Source organism: Nicotiana tomentosiformis, chromosome 10 (genome assembly GCF_000390325.3).
Source record: "Nicotiana tomentosiformis chromosome 10, ASM39032v3, whole genome shotgun sequence".
Lineage (NCBI taxonomy): Eukaryota > Viridiplantae > Streptophyta > Magnoliopsida > Solanales > Solanaceae > Nicotiana > Nicotiana tomentosiformis.
Window position 1 is genome coordinate 73,923,866 of NC_090821.1, and position 26,097 is coordinate 73,949,962.

The window sequence follows — 26,097 nt, forward strand, 5'->3', positions numbered from 1 at the left end:
CATGACCTTTCTCGATCACGGATCTCGAGAGTTGAACGACAGTCCCCGAGCTGATCTTATCTTCCTCGACCGATGACCCCCAATTTGCAAGTGTATCAGCCTCACTGTTTTGCTCTCGAGGTACATGCCGTAAAGTCCATTCTTTGAAACGGTGCAAAGTTACCTGTTGTTTGTCCAAATACCTTTGCATTTTATCCTCTCGAACTTCGAAGGTTTTATTTACTTGATTTACCACCAGTAAAGAGTCACACTTGGCTTCAATGACTTCTGCTCCCAAGCTTTTGGCTAGCTCGAGACTTGCAATCATGGCCTCATACTCGGCCTAGTCATTAGTCAACCTAGTAGTTTTGATAGATTTTTTAATAGTGCTACCCGTCGGCGGTTTTAAAACGATGCCTAGCCCGGACCCCTTCACTTTCGAAGCCCCGTCTGTGAAAAGGGTCCATATCCCCGATGATTCACCTGATTTCAACAAGAGTTCCTTTTCAACATCAGGTACGAGGGTTGGCGTGAAATTGGCCACGGAGTGCGCTAAAATTTGAGACTTGATGGCCGTCTGGGGTTGATATTCAATATCGTACCCATTGAGTTCGACGACCCATTTAGCCAATCGGCCTGATAGTTCGGGCTTGTGCAAAATATTACAAAGTGGGTAAGTGGTTAATATGCATATGGGGTGACATTGAAAGTATGGTCTTAACTTTCTAGAGGCGTTTATCAGTGCAAATGCCAATTTCTCTAAGTGTGGATATCTAGTTTCTGCTTCCCCTAAGGTTCGACTTATATAATAAATGGGATATTGCATACTTTGCTCTTCTCGAACTAGGAAACCACTTATCCCTATTTCCGATACCGCCACGCACAAGTAAAGTTTCTCGCCTGCCTTCGGAGTGTGAAGCAGCGGTGGGCTCGATAGGTATCGCTTCAATTCCTCTAATGCTTGTTGGCATTCCGGGGTCCGGGCGAAATCGTTCTTTTTTTTAGTAGAGAGAAATATCGGTGGCTTTGATCCGATGACTTCGAAATGAATCGACCTAAGGTAGCTATCCTTCCGGTAAGCCTCTGCACGGCTTTTACACTGTCTATGATGGTGATGTCTTTGATGGCCTTGATTTTATCAGGGTTGATCTCGATCCCCCGATTTGATACCATGAAGCCAAGAAACTTTGTCTGAACCGACCCCGAAAGCACATTTCTCGGGGTTGACCTTCATGTTGTATTTCCTTAAAATATCGAACGTTTCCTGCAAATGAGCCAAATGGTCCTCTGCGCGCAGGAACTTAACTAGCATGTCATCAATATAAACTTCCATTAATTAACCTATTTGTTCCTCGAAAATTTTATTTACTAGGCGTTGGTAAGTAGTTCCTACATTTTTTAGCTCGAAAGGCACTATATTATAACAATATGTTTCATACTTAGTGATAAATGAAGTGTTTTCTTGGTCCTCCGGGTTCATTTGGATTTGATTATACCCGGAATAGGCATCGAAAAAAGTAAAGATCTTGTGGCCGGCTGTGGCATCGATCATGCGATCAATGTTAGGCAGCAGAAAAGAATCTTTGGGGAATGCCTTGTTTAGATCCTCATAATTTACACATATTCTAAGTTTGTTCCCTTTTTAGGGACTACAACAACATTGACTAACCATTCGGAATATTTCACTTCCCGAATGGACCCTATTTTATGAAGTTTAGTTATCTCGTTCTTTATGAAAGTGTGCTTTACCTCAAACTTGGGTCTTCTCTTTTGCTTCACCGGTTTGAACCTAGGGTCCAGACTTAGCCGATGCATCATTATATCCGGTGGGATCCCTGTTATGTCTAAATGGGACCAAGCAAAACAATCTATGTTATCAATAAGAAATTGAATAAGCTTTTTCCTGATTTCGGGGGTTAATCCCGTTCCCAGGTATACCTTTCGCTCGGGCAGGTACTCGATCAATATAACCTGCTCCAGCTCTTCGACCGTTGATTTGGTGGCGTCAAAATCTTCGGAAACGATAAAAGTTCGAGGGGTTAAAAAATCCTCCTCTTCTTCTTCTACCTCCTGCTTCCTCGATTCGGTCGAAGCTGGTGGCTGTGATTGCTATTTGACTTTATGTTTACCTTCGATGTTCAACCTTTCCGAGGTTGGTAGTGTTGATATCGGTGTTACCTCTTTGACCGCAAACATTTTCTTTGCAACATGTTGCTCCCCGTATACTGTTTTTACACCGTCCGACGTTAGGAATTTCATCACTTGGTGAAGAGTCGGAGGGACTGCCCTCATATTATGGATCCAAGGCCTTCCCAGCAGGACATTATACCTCATGTCACCCTCGATTACGTGAAACTTGGTAGCTTGAATGGTTCCAGCCACGTTTACCGATAAAGTAATCTCCCATTTATTTGTTTCACTGGCCATATTAAAGCCGTTTAAGACCTAAGCTGCGGACACGATTTTATTTTGTATGCCGAGCTGCTCCATGACCCTTGATCGGATGATATTCTCCGAGCTGCCTAGATCCACTAAAACACGCTAAACTTGAATTTTATTTAATAAGATAGAAATTACTAGAGCGTCATTATGGGGATGAGAAATGCCTTCTACTTCTTCGTTGTTGAATGATAACGTGCCTTCAGGCACATAATCTCGGGCTCATTTTTCCCTAGTGATTGATAACTTAGTGCATTTGAATATGGGTCCTTGTGGAATGTCGACCCCACCGACGATCATATAAATGACATGTTGGGGTTCCTCTTGTTCATTTTTCCTGTTGGCGTCCCTTTCTCTGAATTATTCTTGGCTCAATCGCTGAGGAACTCTCGAAGGTGGCCCTCATTGAATAGACGGGCTACCTCTTCCCTTAATTTCCTATAATCTTCGGTCTTGTGACCATGCGTGCCATGATACTTGCACATCAAATTCGGGTTTCTTTGGGAAGGATCGATTTGTAACGGTCTGGGCTACCTAGTATCTTTGATCCTTCCGATTGCCGACACAATGTCCGATGCATCGATGCTAAAGTTATATTCGGATAACCGAGGTGCTTCTGTGGGATCGACATACTTGCAAAACCACATTTGCTCATAAGTCCCTGAGAATTATGTCCTTGATCACTTCTTCGATTGTTCCGGGCGAAATTGCGTTCTGAACCATTGTTCATTCGATCTGCGGTATATGGTTGATATCGGTCTCTGTTCGACCTTGAATACCTAGCGATGTTCCTCTGGTTTTTAACTATTGACCTGTTTGGATGTATCGAACCGGAAGGGGCTCCTAATTGGTCGTCCTTGACCCGGATCTTCGATTGAGATCGGTTGTGCACATTTGCTCAAGTTATAGCTGGGTATTCGATCAAGTTTTATTTCAGCAGACGTGATGCTACCGAACTCCCCTCGTTCAATCCTTGGGTGAAATCTTGAACGACCCAATCATCTATGACCGGTGGCAATTCCATGCGTTCCATTTGAAATCGGGACACGAATTCTCTCACCATTTCATTATCCCTTTGTCTTACCTTGAAAATGTTTGATTTCCTCGTTGCGACCTTTATAGATCCTGCGTGTGCCTTCACGAAAGAGTCAGCTAACATGGCGATAAAGTCGATGGAGTTTGGTGGTAGGTTGTGATACCAAATCATTGCTCCTTTCGATAGGGTCTCTCCGATTTTTTTCAATAGCACAGATTTGATTTCATCGTCTTCTAAATCGTTACCCTTGATGGCACATGTGTAAGAGGTGACGTATTCGTTGGGGTTGGTCGTTCCATTATATTTAGGAATCTCGGGCAGAATTTTCAGGGGATCGGTTTTGGAGCTGCACTTGGTGAAAAGGGCTTTTGCACGAATATTTTGGAATCCAACCCTTCCAACATTGGTGGCGCCCCCAGGATCTGATCAACCCTGGAGTTATATATTTCTATTTTTTTATCGTTTGCTTCGATCCTCCTTTCTCCTGACTCTATTCGTTTGGTAAGTTCTTCGAACATCTTAGTAATTTTGGGATTAGTCCCCGATTCTTGCTCATTTGACCTTACTATAGCACGCTCCGTTCTGTGGGTGACTTCTCGGGGTGGACTGGGCTCCGGCCTGCTCTGTATCTGGGTTTGACTCTGCAACTAAGCTATCGCTACTTGTTGAGCTTGCAACATTTCAAAAATCATACGTAAGCTGATTCCGTTTTCCTCAACGTTATGGGTGTCTCGAGCTGCGGATCGAGTACCACCATGAATGCTATTTTTGGGTTTAGAATGTTGGTTTGTCTCAATGGCCATATGCGAATTAACGTTTAATGGTACTTCGACTCGAGCTCCAACGGTGTCGACAAGTGGCCTTTTGGCCCGGGGCATCAAGTTGTTGTTCTCACCTTGAAGGCCAGCTTCGTTGTCGATAAGTAAGGCCATTTAATTGAGAGCTCGTCGTCGCTAATCCGAAATCAAAGATACTTCCGAAAACAAGCGTAAAATGATGTTTTTTGCAGATTCGTATCAAATAATTACTATTATCCTTAGCCTCACGGTGGGCGCCAAACTGTTTACTCAAAAGACGGATAGAGTTGAATTTGTACGTAGTTCTAAAGGTATGCGGTATAACTTGACACAAATCGTAAAAGTGAATAGAAATATCGAATATTGACTATAAAAGATGAAAAATAAACAAAGTTGAAAAGGGGATGATTTATGGGTTAAGCAGGATAAGTCAATCTATAAAGCTAAAAAGGATAATTCTTTAATATGGGAGTGTATAATATCTGAGTTACAATGTATGCAAAACTTGATCTTTACAGAAATATAGTCATCCCACTTATAGTAGAGGGATCCTACTTTAGATATAGTTAAAAATATATAGTGGAGAACCCATGATAAATCAGTTTTTCCTTAATTCTCTCAGAGATTCTCTCCCTTAGTGCGATTGTAACGGCTCTTGTCTATGACCTCGATCTTGACCGGAGTCGGTATCTGTCGGTTTCCAGGTTTAGAGCTCGATGTGGGTTCGAGCTCGATGTTGAATCAGAGCCCAGTAATAGCCCAGTATTGGTTGGCCTCTGGCCCTTAAGCCCAATTCCATCACTTCTAATCATAGTTCGATTTGGACCCGAGCTCGATAACGTCTTCGAGCTCGGTATTTGACCTGTCCCTGAAACTCGAAGCTCGTTTGTGCCTTCTTCGGATCCCATCTCGATATTATGACGACTTTCTTCGGTCTATTATATTCTCATCTCGATCAGTCGTACGAAGGTCGAAATTAGTTTCCACCGTATACAGCCTATATACGTAGCATATGAAAAAAATTGTGTTATATTAAGACAACCTATTTTTAACTGTTGTATGGAATCACTAACATGCTACTTCCGATGATCAATTTTCTCAGCATAACTGTTTAAGATCCTTTGCTTGGTTTTCTAGCATTAACCATCACATTTCAATTCCCTAAAGTTCGAACTAAAATAAGAAAAAAGGCAAAGAGCTAAAAGAGAGGAATGAAGTATCAAGCCTAACCACCAAAAAGATGTGGTACGGTGGATGGAACTATTGCTGACCTCCCTTAACTAGAGGTCTCGAGTTCGAGCCCTGGGTATGGAAAAACCCTTGGTAGGGAGTGCTATTCTCCGAATAGGGCCCAATCCTATGCGAATCCGGATATAGTCGGGCTCCAATTCAGATATCGAACATCGGATGAGAAACCAAAAACAAAAAGTATCAAGCCTGATTCTCCATCACAGTCCCTTCTCTTTTCATCCTCTTCTTAATGATTTTTTTTTTTTGGCTCATTTGGTTTTTGATGGCTCAATCAGATCGAAGTTACTCTTAATATAATCTAATATTGTTTGTTTTGGGCCACGCTGGCACGACTTTCCCCAAAAGGTCTTATACCATTAAGAAATCTCTACACTTTGTATAAATGTAGGATTTGAAACTTTTTAGCTACCAATATGGGACTTTGTTCGTACAATTAACAATATTTCCCTTGAACTAAGTTCCATGTGGCCCACTACCACGATCCACGGGTTAATTTTCGAATTTACTAGTCAATTTTCGACATTCACTATGTGTCATCGAGATCGTTAGAGTATTATGGAAACCGAATCACACAACTAGCTTCTTCTTGTTATTGAGCATCTCTGAGCTCTTAAGGGAAAGTAAAACGAGCACCGCGTCATCACTCTGTCATTGCATAATCGTTCTGTTGAACTAGGCTCTGATACCAGTTGTTGGGCTCAACCAGACGAAGATTTTTTTAACATTGCGTGATACTGTCCGCTTTGGACCAAGCCCACACAGTTTGTTAACATATCCATATACCCTATATGTAAATTCTCAATCTTTTCAGCTACCAATGTAAGACTTTGTTCGCACAACTAACATATTTCAATCTCAAAATGCAACTCGTAAGACAAACAACATATTTGGTTGAACTCCTTGGAGAAGTTTTATACTCTTGGACTTTTCAAAATGATCTTTTCCTAATAGTTACTCCCTCCGTTTCAATTTATGTGAACTCATTTGAGTGGGCACGAAGTTTAAGAAAATAGAGAAGATTTTTGAACTTGTGATATAAAATGAGGCACATATATTTTGTATGGCTATAAATCATTGCATAAAGGTAAATTATTTTCAAATAAGGAAAGAGATCATTCTTTTTTGCACAGATTAAAAAGGAAATAGGTTCACATAAGTTGAAATAGAAGGATTACATTCTAAGATAGACCTAAATCATCGAGTTACTACCAGCACCTCATGCGCATTGGTAATATTAGAATTTTAACTGAAGAGGTTAGAAGTATTAGTTCACTCATTACTATTTAGTGACATCGAATGTGAACTAATTAGTAGAATAACAATATACTCTCTATAATGTAGAAGCCCCGGCTATATACTATGACTACTATATATAAAAAAAGTGAGAATTCTTTTATGAAATATTACAATATTCTGACAAATTATTTCAAATGAGCTATAAACAAGCTATAAATATTTATATAAATCAATGTCCAATACAGGATTAGGTAGTATAGTAGCTTTAGCACAGCATCTTTTCATTGACTTGGATGTGCCAATTTGCTCGATGTGGTCAAAAAGTGACCCTATATTATATCAAGCATTTGGTCAACCCTATAGTGAGACTGGTCTTTGACTAAGATCCCTCAATAAAGCAAATTATTTAAGAAGATGAAAATAGAAAGAAAAAACATATACAGCAAATAATAGCTGGAACTATATGTAATTTAGATGTTCTAGATTTTAGATCTCCCCGACAGTCAACTCTAAGATAGCATTATAAATATATACGCTTATTTACTAATAAAAAAATACAGCTAGTTAGTATGAATTAAACCTTGAGAAACAAATATAGCAATAGGTGAGAGGTGGAGAGAAATTTCTTTCAAAAATAAAAACACAATTTTAAATTGCTAAAATGAAAAAGAACCAAAAATACGGGAGGAGACTTTGGTAAAGATACAAACTTATTATTCACCGAGTTTTGAACCATGAGCGACATGCCTTTGGGGATTTCCCGATTATCAAAGAAATCAAAAATAAACGGACCCCCACATCCAATTTCAAGCAATATCAAGCCCTTTGATACTTCACTACGCAAAAGGTCTATTTTGAAGTTACAACTTACAACATAGTTACCAGCCAAGAAATAACTTCAAAGAAAACATAAGAAAGCCCATCTCAATCACAATAGATTTGCATATCTTGTTTTACCGTCAATATGATAAGGCATTAGGATCTGATATATAGTGTAAAATCAACCTTCTAAGAGTCAACCAAACATAAGTAAAATAACCCATCAATCAAAATAGATATTGTGGTGACTCAATAAACTATGAAATATTTTCAATCACATAGGACTTTCACATAGGTGACCTATGAGTCACGAGTTCGAGTAACGGTAAAGTTGTTTTTGTATAATCTATAGATTGTAGGTTCAAGCATTAGAAACAACGAATAATGTTTGTATTAGAGTAAGCTATCAACATAACAGTATTCCTTGAAGATATGACCCTTTCCCGGATCGTGTGTGAATAAAGAATACTTTGTGCACCGGACTTTACTCTTTATTTTACATAGGACACTCTGTAATTTGGCTAAAAGATCTTTGGAAGAATAGAAAAGCAGCAGTAAACAAAATCTAGATTTACCTCTTCTGGTAAAACTGTGGGTACGTATTGCTACATCAAAAGGATGCAATTTTTGCTATTTGTGAACAACAGCTAACAATTTTAAGAAATGCCAAAAATTGCAAACTGATCTCTGAACAATCACAAAAGGTGTAAATTATTGTTTCTTGATTTCTATAAGATTTCAATCTTCGAAGACACTGATAGCTACAAGTAGATATTACTTTTGTCCTATATTCATATTTAATTTCAACGTTTTAAACTTTTTAACACAAATTTAACTTATATACATCAACAAGTAAAGATTTTTGAATTTAAATTATATATATCGTTAATATAAAAGAAAATTTACATTATCAAAAAAAAAAAAGTTAACTATCACGTCATACAAAGGATATTCTGCTGAATAACAATCCTTAAAATATGAGATCTGATAATCTTGAAAATAAAATAAGTTTTATCGGCTATAATAGGTAAATGCGACATAATGGTGTAAAAAATCTTGCAGTGTATATAACTTAACTCCAGATTTTTTACAATAAATTAATTATAATTTATAATAGCAGGTTAGTTATCATTTTTATCACATTACTAATTAATAATTATCAAGATATTTATTTATAACTGACGATTAAGTTACCTGATTGTATAAATATTGAATGTTTTTCTTTATTTTTTCCCCTCCCCCCACCCTACCCACAAGCTTTCTTCATCCTATCTTTGTCAAGAAGGGAAAGGACAATGGGTTAGATGCCATTTGTTTTCTATTCTTCTATTATTACTAGTTTCATTATTGGCTTGAATTATTGAGTTTAGAAATAATTAAAGAAAGTTTGAGTAAATTTGTTTCTAAAACAGAATGGAGCAGGTAAAAAATTAAGATGGCATTGCAGTATGATGTAAGCAATAAAAATAAAATCTCACTATAAAATGAACTATAAATTTCATCAAAATCTCAGCTTTATATATACAGAATGATTCTCTTGATCTTTTTAAGGCAAAAGACAATAGCTAGCTAGGCACTTTCAAAGTACCAAAATACCCACGGTTTTACCCAATTAATTCACCACAAAAAAGAACTACTATCATCACTATAGGTTTGAGAAAAACGTGGGTATTTTGGATAATAACAAGAAAAAAGACAAAAAATTCAAGAACCTAAAAATTCAGAGAGAAAATTGATCTCTACTTGTTATGAAGAGGATCTGGACAACTTGGTACTCTTCTTTTGCTGTCTTGTAATAAAGTCCCATTTCCATTTCTCGTACTGTTGTTGAGATCAGCGAAATACTTTTGAAACAGCTCCGTTTGATTCTTCTTGTTGTTGGAATTTTGTTCTACTTCTGCCACTGTATTTTCAGGAAATATCCGTATTGCCCCAACAAAAAATTGTCCGCTATGAACCAAATTCGAGATAATTATAAGCATAAACACAAGAGAAGAAGCATAATACATGGTGTTTTTGGTTCTACTATTTCTGCCGGAAAATGACATGGCCAGTAAGGCAAAAACACCCACATAAAGAAGAAACCAAATGTACAAAGTTTCTTTGTTTTTCAGAATTTTGAGCCTTTTGAGCAGAATGGTGTCTCTTTATCTCTCAATATTCTCTCTTTTTTATGTAGAAAATAAGAGGTGTGTTGTGTTTAAGTGTGTTATTTTCAACTACTCAAGTATGAGTTGACGGCTTAGTGTTTTGTATACATAAAGAAATAGAGACACAGAAACAAAGAAAGAAAATGGTGTGGGGGGGAGGGGGCGAGGGGACTGGGGTAGTAGTCATATAAAGAGTAGTAGGGCCCATTTACGAAAGAATACAGCAAAACTAGCAGTGGGTATGTTCTTGTATGAGGTTGTTGTTGGAATTTAAAAATGTCTTTTGAAGAAAAAATTGAAAGTTTAACTACTACCACCACTAGATGAGATGGATAGAACTTTACTACCCCTAACTAGAGTTCTTGCCTTTGAGTTTTCGCAATGAGAAAATACTGATAGAGAATACTTTCTCCTTTAAAGGGTCTTATGCTGTGTGAATTAAAAGTCGAGCGTCAATGTGATTATCGAACATCTGTAAAAATCTAAAAAAGAGCTACTCGTTCGGTTTTAATTTATGTGATATAATTTGACTCGATACACAATTTAAGAAAAAAAGAGGTTTCTTAAAAGTTATAGTTAAACAAGTCATAATGTTTGTTCGGCCATAAGACTTTTGAAACTTATAATCTTATATTTGACATAATATTTATGTTACCATACAAGCTTATCATTAAGAATAAAAATAAAAAATTTAAAATATTAAAATATTTCTCAATAATACGATCAAATCAATATTTATTGAATTTGAAATAGACTAATAACAAAATAGTATAACATGAACTGGAATATATGGAGTAATATACACCAAAAATTACAGAAATATAACACTTTTTTGGGTGATCTACAACTTTTGATCCGCTCTTGTTTTATGTGCAGAATTTCAAAGGAAAAAGTCAAAAGTATCGTCCATGGAACAAGCAAGGGACAACTCTTGTTAAACTTGAACTTTTATTATGGACCAAGCAAGGGGTAACACTTGTTAAACTTGAAGTTCTATCATTGGATAGGCGGGGACAAATATTCAAACCATCCACTTTGAGGGTTATTTGTGTACTTCACCCCGATCACTTATGATAATTTTTACATTATCAGTCATTTAAGAATTAAATAAAGGATTTGATTTATATATACTCGCAATGTAAACTTTTACTATATATATATATATATATATGAGATCGAGTACTTAGAGAGAGAAATATGAGATCGAGTACTTATATTTCCTACTCATGATTGAGTTTTTGAACTTTGTTAAAACATTATGGAATTGTTAGGTCTGACCGCAAAATGCATATTAATATATGAAGAATTGAATGTCGGTGCTATGCATATTAATTATCACTTGAGAATGAAAGATGATGCTGCCTAATTACTGAAAACTTCAATTATTAATGAGCTTAAGATAAAAAGTACACTTGGATTAAAAAAGTACTTATATTTAAAGACAGAGATTTGCAAAAACATGAGGACGTATTTTGGTAGGTTAAATTGACCGGGAATCTCGCTACTGTGTTAACAAAGAATTTTGTTGTTTAACGTTCTAAATTAAAATTTTAAAAACTATGCATGTAATTTATCAAATTACTTTTATTGAGATATACGTTGTAAACAGAAGACTGCTCACTTAGTTCGTACGACCCTAAAACTATGCATGTAATTTATCAAATTGCTAGCTTTGATGCTTATTAAGTGAACTTGTGAACCCTAATTGAAATATTAATACCAATTGTTCGTTTTTTACTTCAATTTAAAGAATCAAGTAGCTATATGGTGTGGTTTACCAGTGTACTTGGATTCAGTATATGTTTCCAAGAGAAACCCAAATAAATCATTCGAACCTAAAAAACTTTAAGCTTAATATTAATTCTTAATTAGCAAATGGTAAGTTTTTTTCATTTTAAGCTTACATATTAGAAAATATACAGTATTAGGACAATTGCGACTTGGCTCAATTTTGCATAATTGAGAACTTATTCTTGGCAACGCTAACGACTCGACTTTGATGCCCATACATGAACTAAAGAAATTTAAAAAGGAATGTTTATAATTTTTTTTTTTCTAGTGAACCAAATTTATGTATTTTAAAAATAAAATAAAAAACTGGTTTGTTGAGGGATAATTTCTCGATTTTTCACAGAAAGACACTGTAAACTCGGAAGTTGTTCATTCCGACATTCCAATATAATTTAATTCACTTTGATTTTTATACATTTTTTACTTACATTCGTCGAGCCATTTGATGAAGCCATTGGCCCATTGGAATTTTTTATCAATCATAATTGAATTTAAGCTAAAAAGGTTGCTAATATTCCATTTACCTAAACCACGAAAACCAGGTCGGTGACTCTACCAAATCTCGTTTAATATTGAGATTAATTTATATACATACATTTAGCAATTTTTCATCTATATTCAACTAGAGTTTTCTGTGGATTGCATTCTATATACATGCTTTTGCTACTTAAATAATTCTCGTTTGTCATCTCCTTTATTCTTTCTTCGGAGGATATAAAAATCGAGACATATATATGCCACAACATTTTAGGGTTCTTGTCGAAGCCAAATTCAGAATTCTGAAGGGAAAGAGTAAAATACGACAATAAATACTCTTTACTTCCAGTTGAAAATAATTTAACTTACACAATAGTAAAATACGAAAATACAGATATTTAAAGAGTAAAATACGATAATTAATCCACCCTACTATAACCGGTTAGAAAATAATTTAACTTACACATACAGATACATAAAAAAAATTATATTATCAGTGTATTTTAATATTTTATAAAAAATAATTTATTTTATCATTCATATTTCTAATTTTACTTTTTCTAAATAATTATATATAATAATCTTTTAGGTGATAGGATATAATCTAAAAATATTAAACTCCTTTTCAAAAGCTTGTCTTTCTTCTTTTCAAAAGGAAAGAAAATGCAATAGTTGACTGGTTGGAGCGACCTGCTCGAGGAATTGTCAAATCCATGAACATTCACAAGACTACACACTGTTAGAATTTTCCCAAAAGAAAAATTAATAAAAGAAAAAAAAAATATTCCCTCCGTTTCAATTTATGTGAACCTATTTGACCGGGCACGGAATTTATGAAAAAAGTGAAGACTTTTGAACTTGTGGTATAAAATGAGGCACATATATTTTGTGTGGCTATAAATCATTGGATAAAGGTAAATTATTTTCAAATAAAAAAAATAGTCATTCTTTTTGGCACGGATTAAAAAAGAAATATATTTATATAAATCAAAACGAAGGAAGTAGAAGTTTATTTTGTACGGTCAGACAAATCTTCAAAATTCAAGCACATAGGTCCCTCAATTAATATTTGGACGACATGCAAGAGCAAAATTAGTCAACAAAAATTAATAATTAGACATTAAGGTCAAACTATAATTTAAAGTTTATGAATTCAAAATTGTAGTTCTTTTAAATTATTGAATTTTAAATTAATAATTTATATATATTTAATAAATTTTTATATTTAGGCTTAATTAGCCAATGTGTAAAAGATTTCACGTGGCAGTGTATTGGAACAATCACCCCTTTTCATCAGAGTTTGAACTATGAGAAAACATTGATAAAAGTAGCCCAAAACTTTTTCATATTGTCGGATTTGTCCCCCAAAAAAGGGACTAAAGAAAAGTGCCTTTTGTTTGGATGTGTCTCTGAATCTGCAAAATTAAAAAAAGTAAGAGAATATAACAAATCAAAGTTCCCAGTTTTTAAAAAAGCATTTCTGATCTTCTGGATGTGAATAAAGTTAAACCCCTTTTAAGTTTGTACCTTAGATTTGTTCTTCTCTCTGTGTCTTTTACTATTCAATTTTTGGCCCTTTTTCTAACATCACATTAAACCTCTGGGACTGTCTTTTATTAAACATTTTACCCTTTTCTTCTTGGCATTTACTAGTAATTTTATTTCCTTTTTGGCCATTTTCATCTTGCCTTTTTCCTCTTTCTCTTTCTCATGAATAGGGATATGGGACTTGTTATACTTTTTAATATTTAGAAAGGGACAAAATTAGATTATGACTCTTTAAATGAAAAGAGGATATGGCCAATTGATTGTCTATGATGAGGTTTGGGCTGGCATTTGGTAAAAGGATTTTAATAAATGTTTGGAATGTGACATTCCTTTCTTAATTTTTGTAACCAAACCAAAAGGCAACTTGGTCTTCTGAACTTAGAACTTTATATAAAATAGTTTTCAAATTGATGTGCACTCAAGATCTTAAAACCATTAGATACATAATACTTATTGGAAAAGGTAGGGTAAGGTTTATATACACATTATCTTCTCTGGACGTCACTTGTCGAATTAGAATAGGTACGTTATTGTTATTGTACAAATTTGTTATTGTTGTTGTACAAATTTGTTCTTGTACTATCGAAATTAATCTACTTTACCATTTGTTAAATTTTGGGGTCATTTATCCTGCGTTTAGCAAATCGTCTCTCGTATTTGTATTTATTACTCACGGAGTTTCATCTTGAAATTGATGGACTTCACATGTCTCAATTCTTTGAGAGAAAAAAAAAATTAAATTTACTCGTTAACTTTTGACTATGGTCTAAAATTACCGTCAAATTAAAACTTCGTTAGGATCAAAGGACAAATATAATATTTTTTCATAGCGGTGAATGTAAATATTACACCAAGAGTTTAAACAAAACAAAAAATTGAGGTTGCTCAATTTTAGTACAAAATCAAATTTGATGGTTTTTCCTTGTAGTATTGTACTAATAGCTACTCTACTATGGGCAGACTTGGTGATAAATATATATATTTTTTATAATTTTCAATTGTATATATAATTTGTTGAGCAATATATAAGTGGTGAATGCGACTGTATCTTCCGTTGTTCACAAATGGTTTTCTTTACTTTTTCTTTTTGTCCTTTTAAGTTGAAACCATATAGTTCTAAAAGATATACTACTATTTTAAGGTTGACCACTGAATAATTTATAAACCAGAAAATCCAGCATCAATTTGCCAGTAAATTTAGTGGGATTAATAATTAACTTTGTACATTTAGCCAACGCGTCAATTTTTTATCATTTGAACTAGATTTATTTGATTGTACTATTCGAATACAAAGAGGTGGGTGAAACAGAATGAAATAATTAAGACTCTATGAGGTAAATACAAAATAAATTGGTTGTTATAAGTTTAAGGTACATACACCAACCAAATATAAATTCTAAGATAGGACACAATTATTATACCAAAATATTTATATACACATATTCTTCTAATGTTTTTATTCAAGGCGCTTGAACTTCTCTATAGTCTTTCCGACTTTTTGTTTGTGCAATATTCGCTTCATTAACCTTGTTATTGAGAAAATTATTTTAACAAAACATATAGATCCTAAAAATATATTGACTATGTAAAATTCATTTCTAACCTATAATCAAGTTGGAAAAGTGTCCAAATATATGGTTTGTTATACAATCATTTTCACATAAAATGATAAAATATTATTAAAAAATTAGTTTTCTTGAGCGAAGTGTTTATCAGAAATAATCTCTTTACCTATACAAGGTAGAGGTAAAATCTGCGTATACACTATCCTCCCCAAACCACATTTGAGAGATTACACTGAGTATATTGTTTGTTGTGTTACCAGAAAATTAGTAACATTTTCTTCTATTTATCTCTGTAAACATATGATTAATTCAAGCTAGAGCTTTGTCAAAGATTTGATAATTTCATTTTCATGACAGACTGTCTTCATAAAGGGAATTCATGTTGATCATTGATTATAGAAGTAGTCCTTTTCTGTTTGAATGCCGTCCTTGTTGTCTCAGACCGACGACATCCTCCCCCCTGCCACTGCATTTACAAACCCTGCTCCTCTCATTCCTCATTAAGGCTCACATTATTCTACCACCTGTTCATAAAAAAAGACGGCCCGGTACAGTAAGCTACCGCTATGTACGACTTATTCATACTATTCTTGAAAATAAAAACAAAAAAATAACAAAATTTAACTCACATACAAAAGGAAAAAACAAAAGAGAGAGGGAGGAGTGCACATATAGCCGATTTTGGGGCGCTACTTAAACCATAACCTAAATTCATAAATTATAGGTCTGGCTATATCGGAAATAACTTCAGACATACATGACTGAAGTTGTAAAAATCCGCATATGAAGTTATAAATTTTGTCTGAAGTTTGGCATATTGATTGTGTAAGTAAACTTCGAACATACGTATATGAAGTTTGGCTTGCCAAGACCAAAATTCCGACATTTTTATCTAAAGGCATATGACTATTGGCAAAAATTGGAGGACAAAGGTTGAACTTCAGGCATATATAACTAAATTCGGGTATTTGTGCATGAATTTCAGGTTAGGGTGTGCCGAACATTTTAAGGCCCATCAAAATCAAAATGGTTGGCTAGCCTAACCTAGCCCGTAAATTGCCAAAGTACACGTGGACCGAACTAGGTTACCCAGTCCGATCCATATTGACAGCTATAGTACCTTAGCATTTAACTCTGATTTGATGGTAGGAAGTACCTACCTTCTCTATTTTATTTGACACATAATTTCTCTTCTATACACGCCACGAAAATTTGTAGGTGCGTTCCTTTTTTTATGTGGCATTTCAGTTAATTCAAAAGTTCTTTTAATAACATTTCAAAGTGAAACTAATTCTTTAGTCGTCTAGCTATAAATTCGGGCAGCATACTTAAGGTTCTAAAAAGTTTATTGCAACTCTTGTGACAACAATGTTTAGTTTTACATTTACTAAATTAAATTCCAAGTGCAGATAACCCCAAGCGGTTGTAGGTTTTTTCTACTAATTGGGGTCTCACTTCCACTCGCCCAATGCAGATAAGACAGGACAGACCAAGTATATATGATTTACACACAAATTTCAAAGGTAGGAAACACTAGCATCTAAAAGTGAATATTGCTCCATAACTGCAAATCCACATTGCATTACCTTTGCCACAAGAGAAAGGTTCAAATTTCTTCACCAGACATGAAAGTTTTTCTATTATCTATCTAATCTATCACTTTGTAAATACCCAATCACTGAACGATAACCTGATTTCTTATCATATACGAACTTATGTAGTTCATTATACAAATATAGTGCCATGATGGAGGTAATATAGAGTGCCTAGCTAGTTTCTTCTGCAAAATTTATGCATAACCAGTCATCCCAACATTCGAGCTAGAACGATTTGTCTTATGAGCTGGCTGAGTAGTAGCCTTCGTGAAGTACATGTAGTAATACACATTGAGGATCATGGTTGCAACTGTAAAGACTGCCCCTGCGATAAAGACACCTTTTCTTAGTGTTTCACAAGAAAAGTTCTCTGCTAAGATCATATCCCGATACTTGGTGTGGTAAGCATTTTTCTTTGCTCCAGCAACGAGACATGCTTCTGCAACCAGAAATGTCAGCCTGCAGATGTATAAATATTTAGTACACCTTCGCAAATACACAAGACGAATCCTTTTAAGATGTCTTCAGATATAGTAACATGAAAAATAGTTAACTCTCAGGATACTGCTAATATATCATGGAGAGATCACCCACAAAAGATGCAGTTCGGAACGTATCATCAGCATTACGTATAAAATGGCAGAAATTATTTGCAAGATGGTGTTGCAATAACTTGATAACAACCCAGAGCGTAAAAGAATAACGACAAATGCAAAGAGCGCAATAGTTTAATGGTTATCCACCATTAAGCACTCTAATTTGAGACAAGAGTTCAGATATTGGAAATTTTTTTCCCCCGGAATAACAAACATGTGATCTGATTAAGTTTCCTTTTCAAAACATAACAACATATCATGGATAGAACCATGCATATCTAGATGCCAACAGAATATAGTTCGATGCTGATTGTTGACTGGATGACCAAAATAATGTAGTGGGACTTTTATTTCTACTTAATAGAGGTAAAGGAGAGCAATGATGAGACTCGTACCATGACGATATGAAGTATATAATGGCCCATGCACGATTTGTACCAGGAGATAAAGGTCTTCCAAAGCACATGCATTTTGTCACTCCCATAAGCAATGCCTCGCCTGAAAGAAGAAACAGGAAAGCACCTACTCCATATCCCGTGGCAACATCTGAGGTGTAAACACAATATGTACGATTTGTAACTTTATCATCATGCAGAGTACCCTGTCAAAAGGAACCAAATTACACAGCTAATGAGCTGGTTATATCAAAGTACTATTCAAAAAAATGATTGGTAGTTTAAGTCATCAGTCTGTCAGAGTTAACCACGGGCGAAGCTATGTTGGCCCAAAGGTGGTCAACTGACCACTCTTCGCCAAAAAATTATACTACGTATAAGGTAAAATATTACTTGTTATTGAATAAAAATAGACTTTGAACACCCTTGCATAGCCCACTGGCAAAGGGTGTTCAAAATGAATTTCCTGGCTTCGCCACTGGAGTTAACTGCCATAACAGCCTGTCTCAGTGCCTAGTCATCCAAACCTATAAGACTGCAAAGTTTGATTTATTTGAGTTTTCTCATCACAGCTCAATTACCTACTTGAAGCTCCTAAAAAAAATTTCTTCATACAATTACCGAGTTTAATTAACTTTTCCGCCAAAAGTAAGGGAACTAGACTATGACATCAGTCTACCTTTCCTAATTTTGAACCAGGAAATTATTTGGGGTTTGACACCTTATAATTTCATTGTTTCCTTTTCTGCCTTTTCTATTGGCAACACCTTCTAAGGTCATATAATGAGCTGAAATATTATAGATGGATTGACAGTCATCAAAATACTGTGTTGTGACTATCATGCATGCATAGACTCCCTCACTAAGTCAACATCTTTCTGCTCATATAATTTCCAAAACACCCTTGTTTAAATATTATTTCCAAGTTCTCATTATATAAAATAATTCCAGAGGCTTCATCCATCTTTTCTCTTTCTATTCTAAAAACAGAAGGATCATAACTCTACTCACTAGTGATACATCCAGATGTCTTCATTTTTAACTAGCAAGAAACAGAGAGCATTAGTTTTTCCATAACTGAATTTTCATTTTACAAATTGTAGACTCTTGCTAGACAAGTCAACACAAGAAATCGTCCCATACACCTCAGGCAAGCTGGAAAAGGGGAACACCTAGTGGAAACGTTTCTCCCAAACCTCCAACTTCTTCCAAATCCATTTCCATACCCTTAACTCAAACTACGGGCTCAACGTCAAGTTCCGCATTATTTGTATTATGTAACGACCCGACCGGTCGTTTTGAGAGTTGTAGCTCCGTTCCCCCATTTACTGCTCGTTATGTGCTTTATAGCTGCTATGTGACTTGCCGGGTAGTTGGTTCGGGTCCGGAGAGGTTTCGGAATGAATTGATACACTTAGTCTCAAGGTCGAAAGCTTAAGTTGAAAAGGTTGACCGGATGTCGACTTATGTGTAAACGACTCCGGAATGGAGTTTTGATGGTTTTGTTAGCTCCGTTGGGTGATTTTGGACTTAGGAGCGTGTCCGGATTATGATTTGGAGGCCTGTAGTTGAATTAGGCTTGAAATGGCGAAAGTTGAAAATTTAGAGATTTGACCGAGAGTGGACTTTGTGGATACCGGGCTCGGAATGGAGTTCCTGGAGTTGTAATAGGTTCGTAGTGTCATTTGTGACTTGTGTGCAAAATTTGAGATCAATCGGGCGTAATTTAATAGGTTTCGGTGTCGTTTGTAGAAGTTGGAATTCTTAGTTTCAATAGGCTTGAATTGCGATGTGATTCATGTTTTTGATATTGTTTGATGTGATTTGGGGGTTCGACTAAGTTCGTATCGTGTTTTGAAACTTGTTGGTATATTTGGTTGAGGTCACGAGAGCCTCGGGGTGATTTCAGATGGTTAACGGATCCAAAATGGGACTTAGACCATTGCTGAAGCCGGCGAGGGTCTTGGCCGCAGGTGCGGCTGATGTTGCACAGGTGCGGAGCTGGGCTGGGCTGGGGTAGGACGCAGGTGCGAGGGGTCATCTGTATCTGCAAGCCCGCAGGTGCAAGCAAGGCTCCGCAGATGCGGAGTAGGGGGTGAGAGCGAGAAGCGCAAAAAAGCGACAGGGGCTCGCCTCGCTTAAAAAACAAAGCGCAAAGCGAAGCGCACGCTTCATTGAAGTGAAGCGCAATTCTTATAAAACATAATGTAAACCTTGCAAAGACACAATATAAATAATCAAAAAGTTCAATATAATATATATATATATATATATAATAATTAACTTTATAAATTGAAATACACATACAAATTAATAAATAAACGCTAAAATACTAAATAAAAAGAATAAAAAGAAAAAACAAATCGTGCCTGCCCTAGCTGTGAGCAGACGCGTGGACGGGAACAAGAAGAAGAAAGAAGAAAGAAAAAAAAGAGAAGAAGAAGAAGAAGAAAAAAAAAGAAGAAAAAAGAAGAAAAAAAAAAGAAAAATTACCTGGAGGATTGGAGGTCTCTAGCGACTCGAACCCTAGTAGCACTCAACAACAATTGATTTTGGGAAGAAGAAAGAAATGGTCTTCACTTTGGTCTTAGGGGTCTATTTTGTATAATAAAAAAACAGACCCAAACTTTTTCTTTTAAAAAAACAGACCCCTCTGAACAGAAGCGAGCGATTCTACGCTTCTCGCTTCAAGGTCGCTTCGCGCTTTTTTGACTGAAGCGAGCGCTTCGTGAGGTCGAGTCGCCTCAGGCATGGAAAAGCGAGCAGCCATCGCTTCGCGTCGCTTCTCGCTTAAAGCGATCGCTTCGTCGCTTTTTAAAACACTGAGGGGGTCGTAGGTTATCTTCGCAAAAGCGGAACATAGGCTGCAGAAGCGCTTCCGCAGGTAGGGGTGTTCAAAACCGAACCGAAACCGAAAACCGAACCGAAACCGAAGCTTAATGGCTTATTGGTCTCGGTTTAACGGCTTAACGGACGGGGAACTGATTGAATTTTTTTTATTAACGGCTTATCGGTTTGGTGGCGGATTATTCAATTTTCTTAACGGATAATCCGTTAACCCGTTAAGAATATATATATATATTAAATATCAAAAACCCTTCCACTTCTTCCATATATATATATATATATATATATATATATATATATATATATATATATTAAATATCAAAAACCTTTCCACTTCTTCCAGTACTCCATCTCTAAGTTCTAACGCCTTATTCCTAAATAATCAGAACCTTTACGTACTATGCATCAGAAGATCCCAGGCTTGGCTTAACTTAGCTTATTCTCCCACCCTAAAACAAGATTGTTTAAGCTGCTGTCTATGGTTCACCTCTGCTTTTGTTTTTTTAAAACTAATGTCTGCTGTCTATGTTTAATAGAAGAACAATAGTGTTGTGCCACAACTTTTTTCACTCTACAATACATGACACACTACATCATTCTTATGTAGGCGTTAACAGACATGTATGTATGGATTCAATGTGTAATTTTCTATTTTGAATTTGTATGCTAGGCGGTCAACAAACAATTAATGAACGCAATATAGATTGAATTAGGCCGATAAACCGCCCAATAACCGCCCGATAAGAGCTAAACCGTTACCAATCCGCCCGATATCTTATCGGGTGGCTAGCGGATTAATACATTTAAAAGCCGATAACCGTTAAGCCAAACCGTAAAGAGTAATTAACCGCCCAATCCGCCCGATAAGCAGCCCTATCCGCAGGTGCGGAACCTGGAGCGCATGCACGGGCCCTGTGGACTTAAGTGGCTTCCGTAGAAACGGAAATTCTATCGCAAAAGCGATTCTGCAGGTGCGGATATTTGGCACGAAAGTGCGAAAGCACTGGGCAGTGTTTAAATTCAATGGTTTCCGAGATTTTCTTCATTTTGGACGTTTCAAGCTCGGGATTGGGCGATTTTGAGAGGATTTTCGAGGGGTTTCTTGAGGTAAGTCACTTGTGATTAAATTTATTCAATAATTTTGTTTCCCATATTGAATTCCCCACCTAAATTGTGTGATTTTTAGGTGTAATTTTGGGAGTTGAAGCTAGGGATTTAAAGAGTTTAAATTGGGGATTTGGTGTCGATTTAGGGTTGCATTTTGGTAAATTTGGTATGGTTGGACTCGTGATTGAATGGGCTTCCGGATTTTGTGACTTTTATTGGATTCCGAGTCGTGGGCGCGGGGGCGGCTTTTGAGTCGACTTTTTGATTTTTGATTAATAACTTACTATTTTCTTATGGAACTGATTCCTTTAGCCCGTGTTGGTTGTATCGAACTATTTGTGGCTAGATTTGAGGCATTTGGAGGTCGATTCGCGAGCCAAGGGCGTGTTGGAGTAGGGATTTGCACGGTTTGAGGTAGGTAACAATTGTAAACTTGGGTTCTAAGGGTATGAAACCCCAAATTTTGTGTCATGTGATTGGTGTTGAGGTGACGCACATACTAGGTGACGGGCGTGTGGGCGTGCACCATAGTAATTGTGACTCGGTCAATCCCATGAAACTGTATAGCTGAATAATTTATTGTTATCCGTATATTCTCCATGTGTTATAGAAATTGATCTGCAAATCATGCTAGAAATCATGCTTAGGCTATGTGTTGATATTGTAGGGACCCTAGAGGTCGTGTTCCATGTTGAATTATCTGTTAAATTGCCACTCTGCACTCGGTCACAGTTTTTACTCGCATATTATATCTCAGCCTATGTTGTTCTCTATTGATGCATTATATCATCGTTGTTGGGGATGTTTATCATGATTATTGAGAGCCCGAGAGACTGGAAGGAATGATGACTGAGTAAGGCCGAGGGCCTGATTGTGAGGATATTAAGGGATCGGGCTGCACGCCACAACATGTTTTTATTTATTTATGCCTGGACCTGGCTTATTATAGAGCTTGGGATGAAGGAGCCCCTCCGGAGTCTGCACCCCCACAGTGAGCGCGGTGGATATTATATTTGGGATGGAGTTCCCTGGGCATGGAGTTGCCTTATATATTCACATTTGGGATAGAGTTCCCTGGGCATGGAGTTGCTCTATACATTTATATTGAGGGATGGATCTTCCCTAAGCTAGATCTGCCCCGTACTGTACCAAGTGATTGAGTACTCTGAAAGTGTGAGTATGCGAGGCATCCATTGTAGTGTACCACATACAGTATGTATAGTGGCATGTGGATATAGAAATGTCGTATCCCTCATATCATTCAAAGTTGATCTATTTTACTTGTATTGAGTTTTATCAATTGAACCTGAAAACATGCCTACATTTCTGTACTGTTAATTTTATATTGAATTGTACCGGCTGAGCTCGTCACTACTTTCAGTCCAATAGTTAGTTTTGTTAGTTGTTACTTACTGAGTTGGTTGTACTCACGCTACACCTTGCACTTCGTGTGCAGATCCAGGTGTTACCGGTCACGGTGGGTGTTGATTATCCGAGCAGCTTGATTATTCGGAGATTTCGAGGTAGCTGTCCGGCGTTCGCAGACCTTGACTCTCCCTCCCTATCTTTCAGCTTTATGTATTTAGTTTCAGTTGTTCATAGACAATATTTTCAAACTCGTGTTGTATAGACGCTCATGTACTCAGGGACACACTGGTTTTGGGGACTTTCGTATTGAGTTTTGACTTTCTATCCAGTTTATGAAAGCTTTAATTATTTAAACTTGTGTCATTTCATTTTTCACTTAAATGTGTTGGAAATATTTTAAGGTGTCGGCTTGCCTAGTACCACGTTAGGTGCCATCACGACAGACTAAGTTTGGGGTCGTGACATATTAGCAGCCAGTTGGCAGAATGTGAGAGTACTACTGTTTTTTGCAATGATCCTAACACATGTATAATAGCTAGTTATATTGAGCTCATAAGGAAAGTAAAGTACGGATTGTGAATCGAAAAAGAACCCCTCTATAATACGTTTGGGATCAGAATAAGGGTTTCCCTGGTATTATACTACAGAAGTTGTCTTATCTTTGCTCCTAAAGATCCTCAAACATTAGATGTGTTAGTTCAAAGTTACCATTTCTATCAAATAGATAATTACGTTTTGGATGTAAAAGTTATTATCAGTCTTGAAAACAATTATCTAGGTTCATATCCAGTGTTAGATTGTTATATTTGGCAGTGGATTAGTTCAATTGTCCTTCTAGAAATTGATGATTTTGAAATCAAGTTCAGTTCTATGAGAAGGGATGTCTCACCTTTGTATCAGATAATATAGAATAAACATTTTGGTAAGACATAATTCAGTAATGAAGCACAACCAAAGGACAAGGAGGAATCATTCCGAATAAACTGCAAATCTTTAAGAAATTATAAATCAATTATTTTATACTATCCATAGGCACCATTTGTTAATCAATTTCAACAGATCGTAGGCCGTAGCTACTGGTAAAATTGGCTGCTATGAAACATGATCCTCTGACTCAGAAATTACAGTATTACTTTTTATTCACCCAATTATAATATATTACGAATGACAAGTTATCGACTTCTGATAAAATTCTTCAAACTTTTCATAGACTATATTCATTCTTCCCATTATACACCTAGCATCTTGATCTTAGTAAGTTAGTGACAAGTTTAATATAGAATTTAAGTTTCATACACTATAATGATTTTTTTAAACCACCAGCCTAATTTAACTTGTTATAGCAAGTTACTTACCATTTCATTGTAGGTTATCAATTGGATGCTACTATTAACTAGAGTTACCAACATCTACCATCTAAGTTACCAGATTGTGTAAAAATATTTTACACCGCAAGTGAATAGAAATTAGATTCTTAGAAATCATTTGATATAAGGGATAAGGATAATAATCCCATGATAGAATTTGGGATTGTACTTATCCCATATTTGGTTATAAGTATTAGCTAATCCCGGGATAAATTTTACAGTAAAGTGATGGGATGCGAAGCTAATGCCATGAGATATCCTGGTTTATCCCACCTTTGTACCAAACGACCCCTTAATTACATCCTATAATTTTACAATATCAATAATTATAGTAAATTTCTTCTCATTTTCAAATCCTTCAAGTTTTCACCAAAGGATATACACAGCAAACTTTAATCAATAAGCATCACTACTCAATTCTATAGCGAACATTAACCAAACTGAAAAATCAGGTAAGCATAGAAACAGCATTGCTACAGCCCACCGTAAAACATAACCACAAATTCCATTACAGTCTTTCACACACACAACACTTCACAAAACGAATTAAAAATTTTCAAAAAGAATAAGAGCCGAGCTAACAAATGCAGCATTTCAGATCATACAGAAGCAACTGATCAGTAACACAAATACAATTACACAAAATACACAATTCGCACTGGATCTAGCGAAGTTTAAGCTCAATATATACTCAGGAGCTACATATATACACAGATATAAAATAAACCTACACACACACACACACAAAGAGGAAAGTAATTTACAGTGCTGCGACGACGTTCGGCGGCAATGGAGAAACCGAAAGCGGTTAAGCTGAGTACTATTACGACTAGATGAACAAGCGAAGATCCTTTGCCTTCCGCCATTTTCTCTAGAAGCTTCTTCGATTTAGGGCTTTACTTCACTGAAGAGTGTGTTAACTCAACTCACTGTGTGTTGTTAGTGTGACAGTGTGTGTGTTTTGAGTGAGTACTTTTTGAGCAGTGTTTAAAGGTGGGAACTTAAAAGAAGAGCTTTGCAAATTGTGGAATCTGTGCCTCACGCGATGTAAAGGAGCGTTTGGTATACGCAGGGATGTTTTGTGGGGATATTGGTCGGCTGTTCGTTTGACGCTTTGACTTGTGTGTATCACTCGCCTGTGATTAGATTTATTGATGGGCGATGATAAGATGTGAGCGTCCTCATGTTTTGTGGTGGACCGCCTTGCATTTTTTTAACTTTTTCCTTCATGCTCAAAAGTTTAAGGTTTTCAAAAAAACTACAAGTATAAAAGAATTAATCCAAATAGTCGTTTATTTAATTAATTAAATTAAAAATAGTCGGTTGAGGTATGATATATGCATAATTTATATTATATATATATATATATATATATATAATCAATATATAATTTATATATATAATTAGAAAAATAAATAATGAATATGAATGACTGTTGGTGTAAAGTATATACTACTATATTTTTTATATAATCAATATATACTTTTTGTATATTAGCTAGTTGATATAAGGCCAAATGTGTAGCTTGCCTAAGTTTTTTCAGCAAATATGATTTTTCTTGCTTTTGTTTAATGACCATGGATTCGTCCAAGGCCATTTTAAGACAATTGACTCGATTAATAAGAATATGCACTATATAAGGCTTATCAAGGGGAAAAGTGCTCTTTACTATAAGTTTCTTTATTTGTAAGATTTAATTTGAGACATCTGGTTAATAGTAGAGCCATAAGGAAA

General features: G+C 35.9%; 1 protein-coding gene across 1 annotated transcript; it reads right to left on the reverse strand.

The window, feature by feature from the left end:
* Positions 1-16,629: 16,629 nt before the first annotated feature.
* On the reverse strand, positions 16,630-25,347 carry LOC104084515 (uncharacterized). The gene is made up of 3 exons (XM_009588401.4): positions 25,128-25,347; positions 17,675-17,880; positions 16,630-17,142 (listed from the first exon to the last, which is right to left on the reverse strand). Exons 1-3 carry the CDS (start codon positions 25,227-25,229, stop codon positions 16,878-16,880), a joined length of 573 nt encoding a protein of 190 aa, XP_009586696.1. The 5' UTR covers positions 25,230-25,347; the 3' UTR covers positions 16,630-16,877.
* Positions 25,348-26,097: the final 750 nt, after the last annotated feature.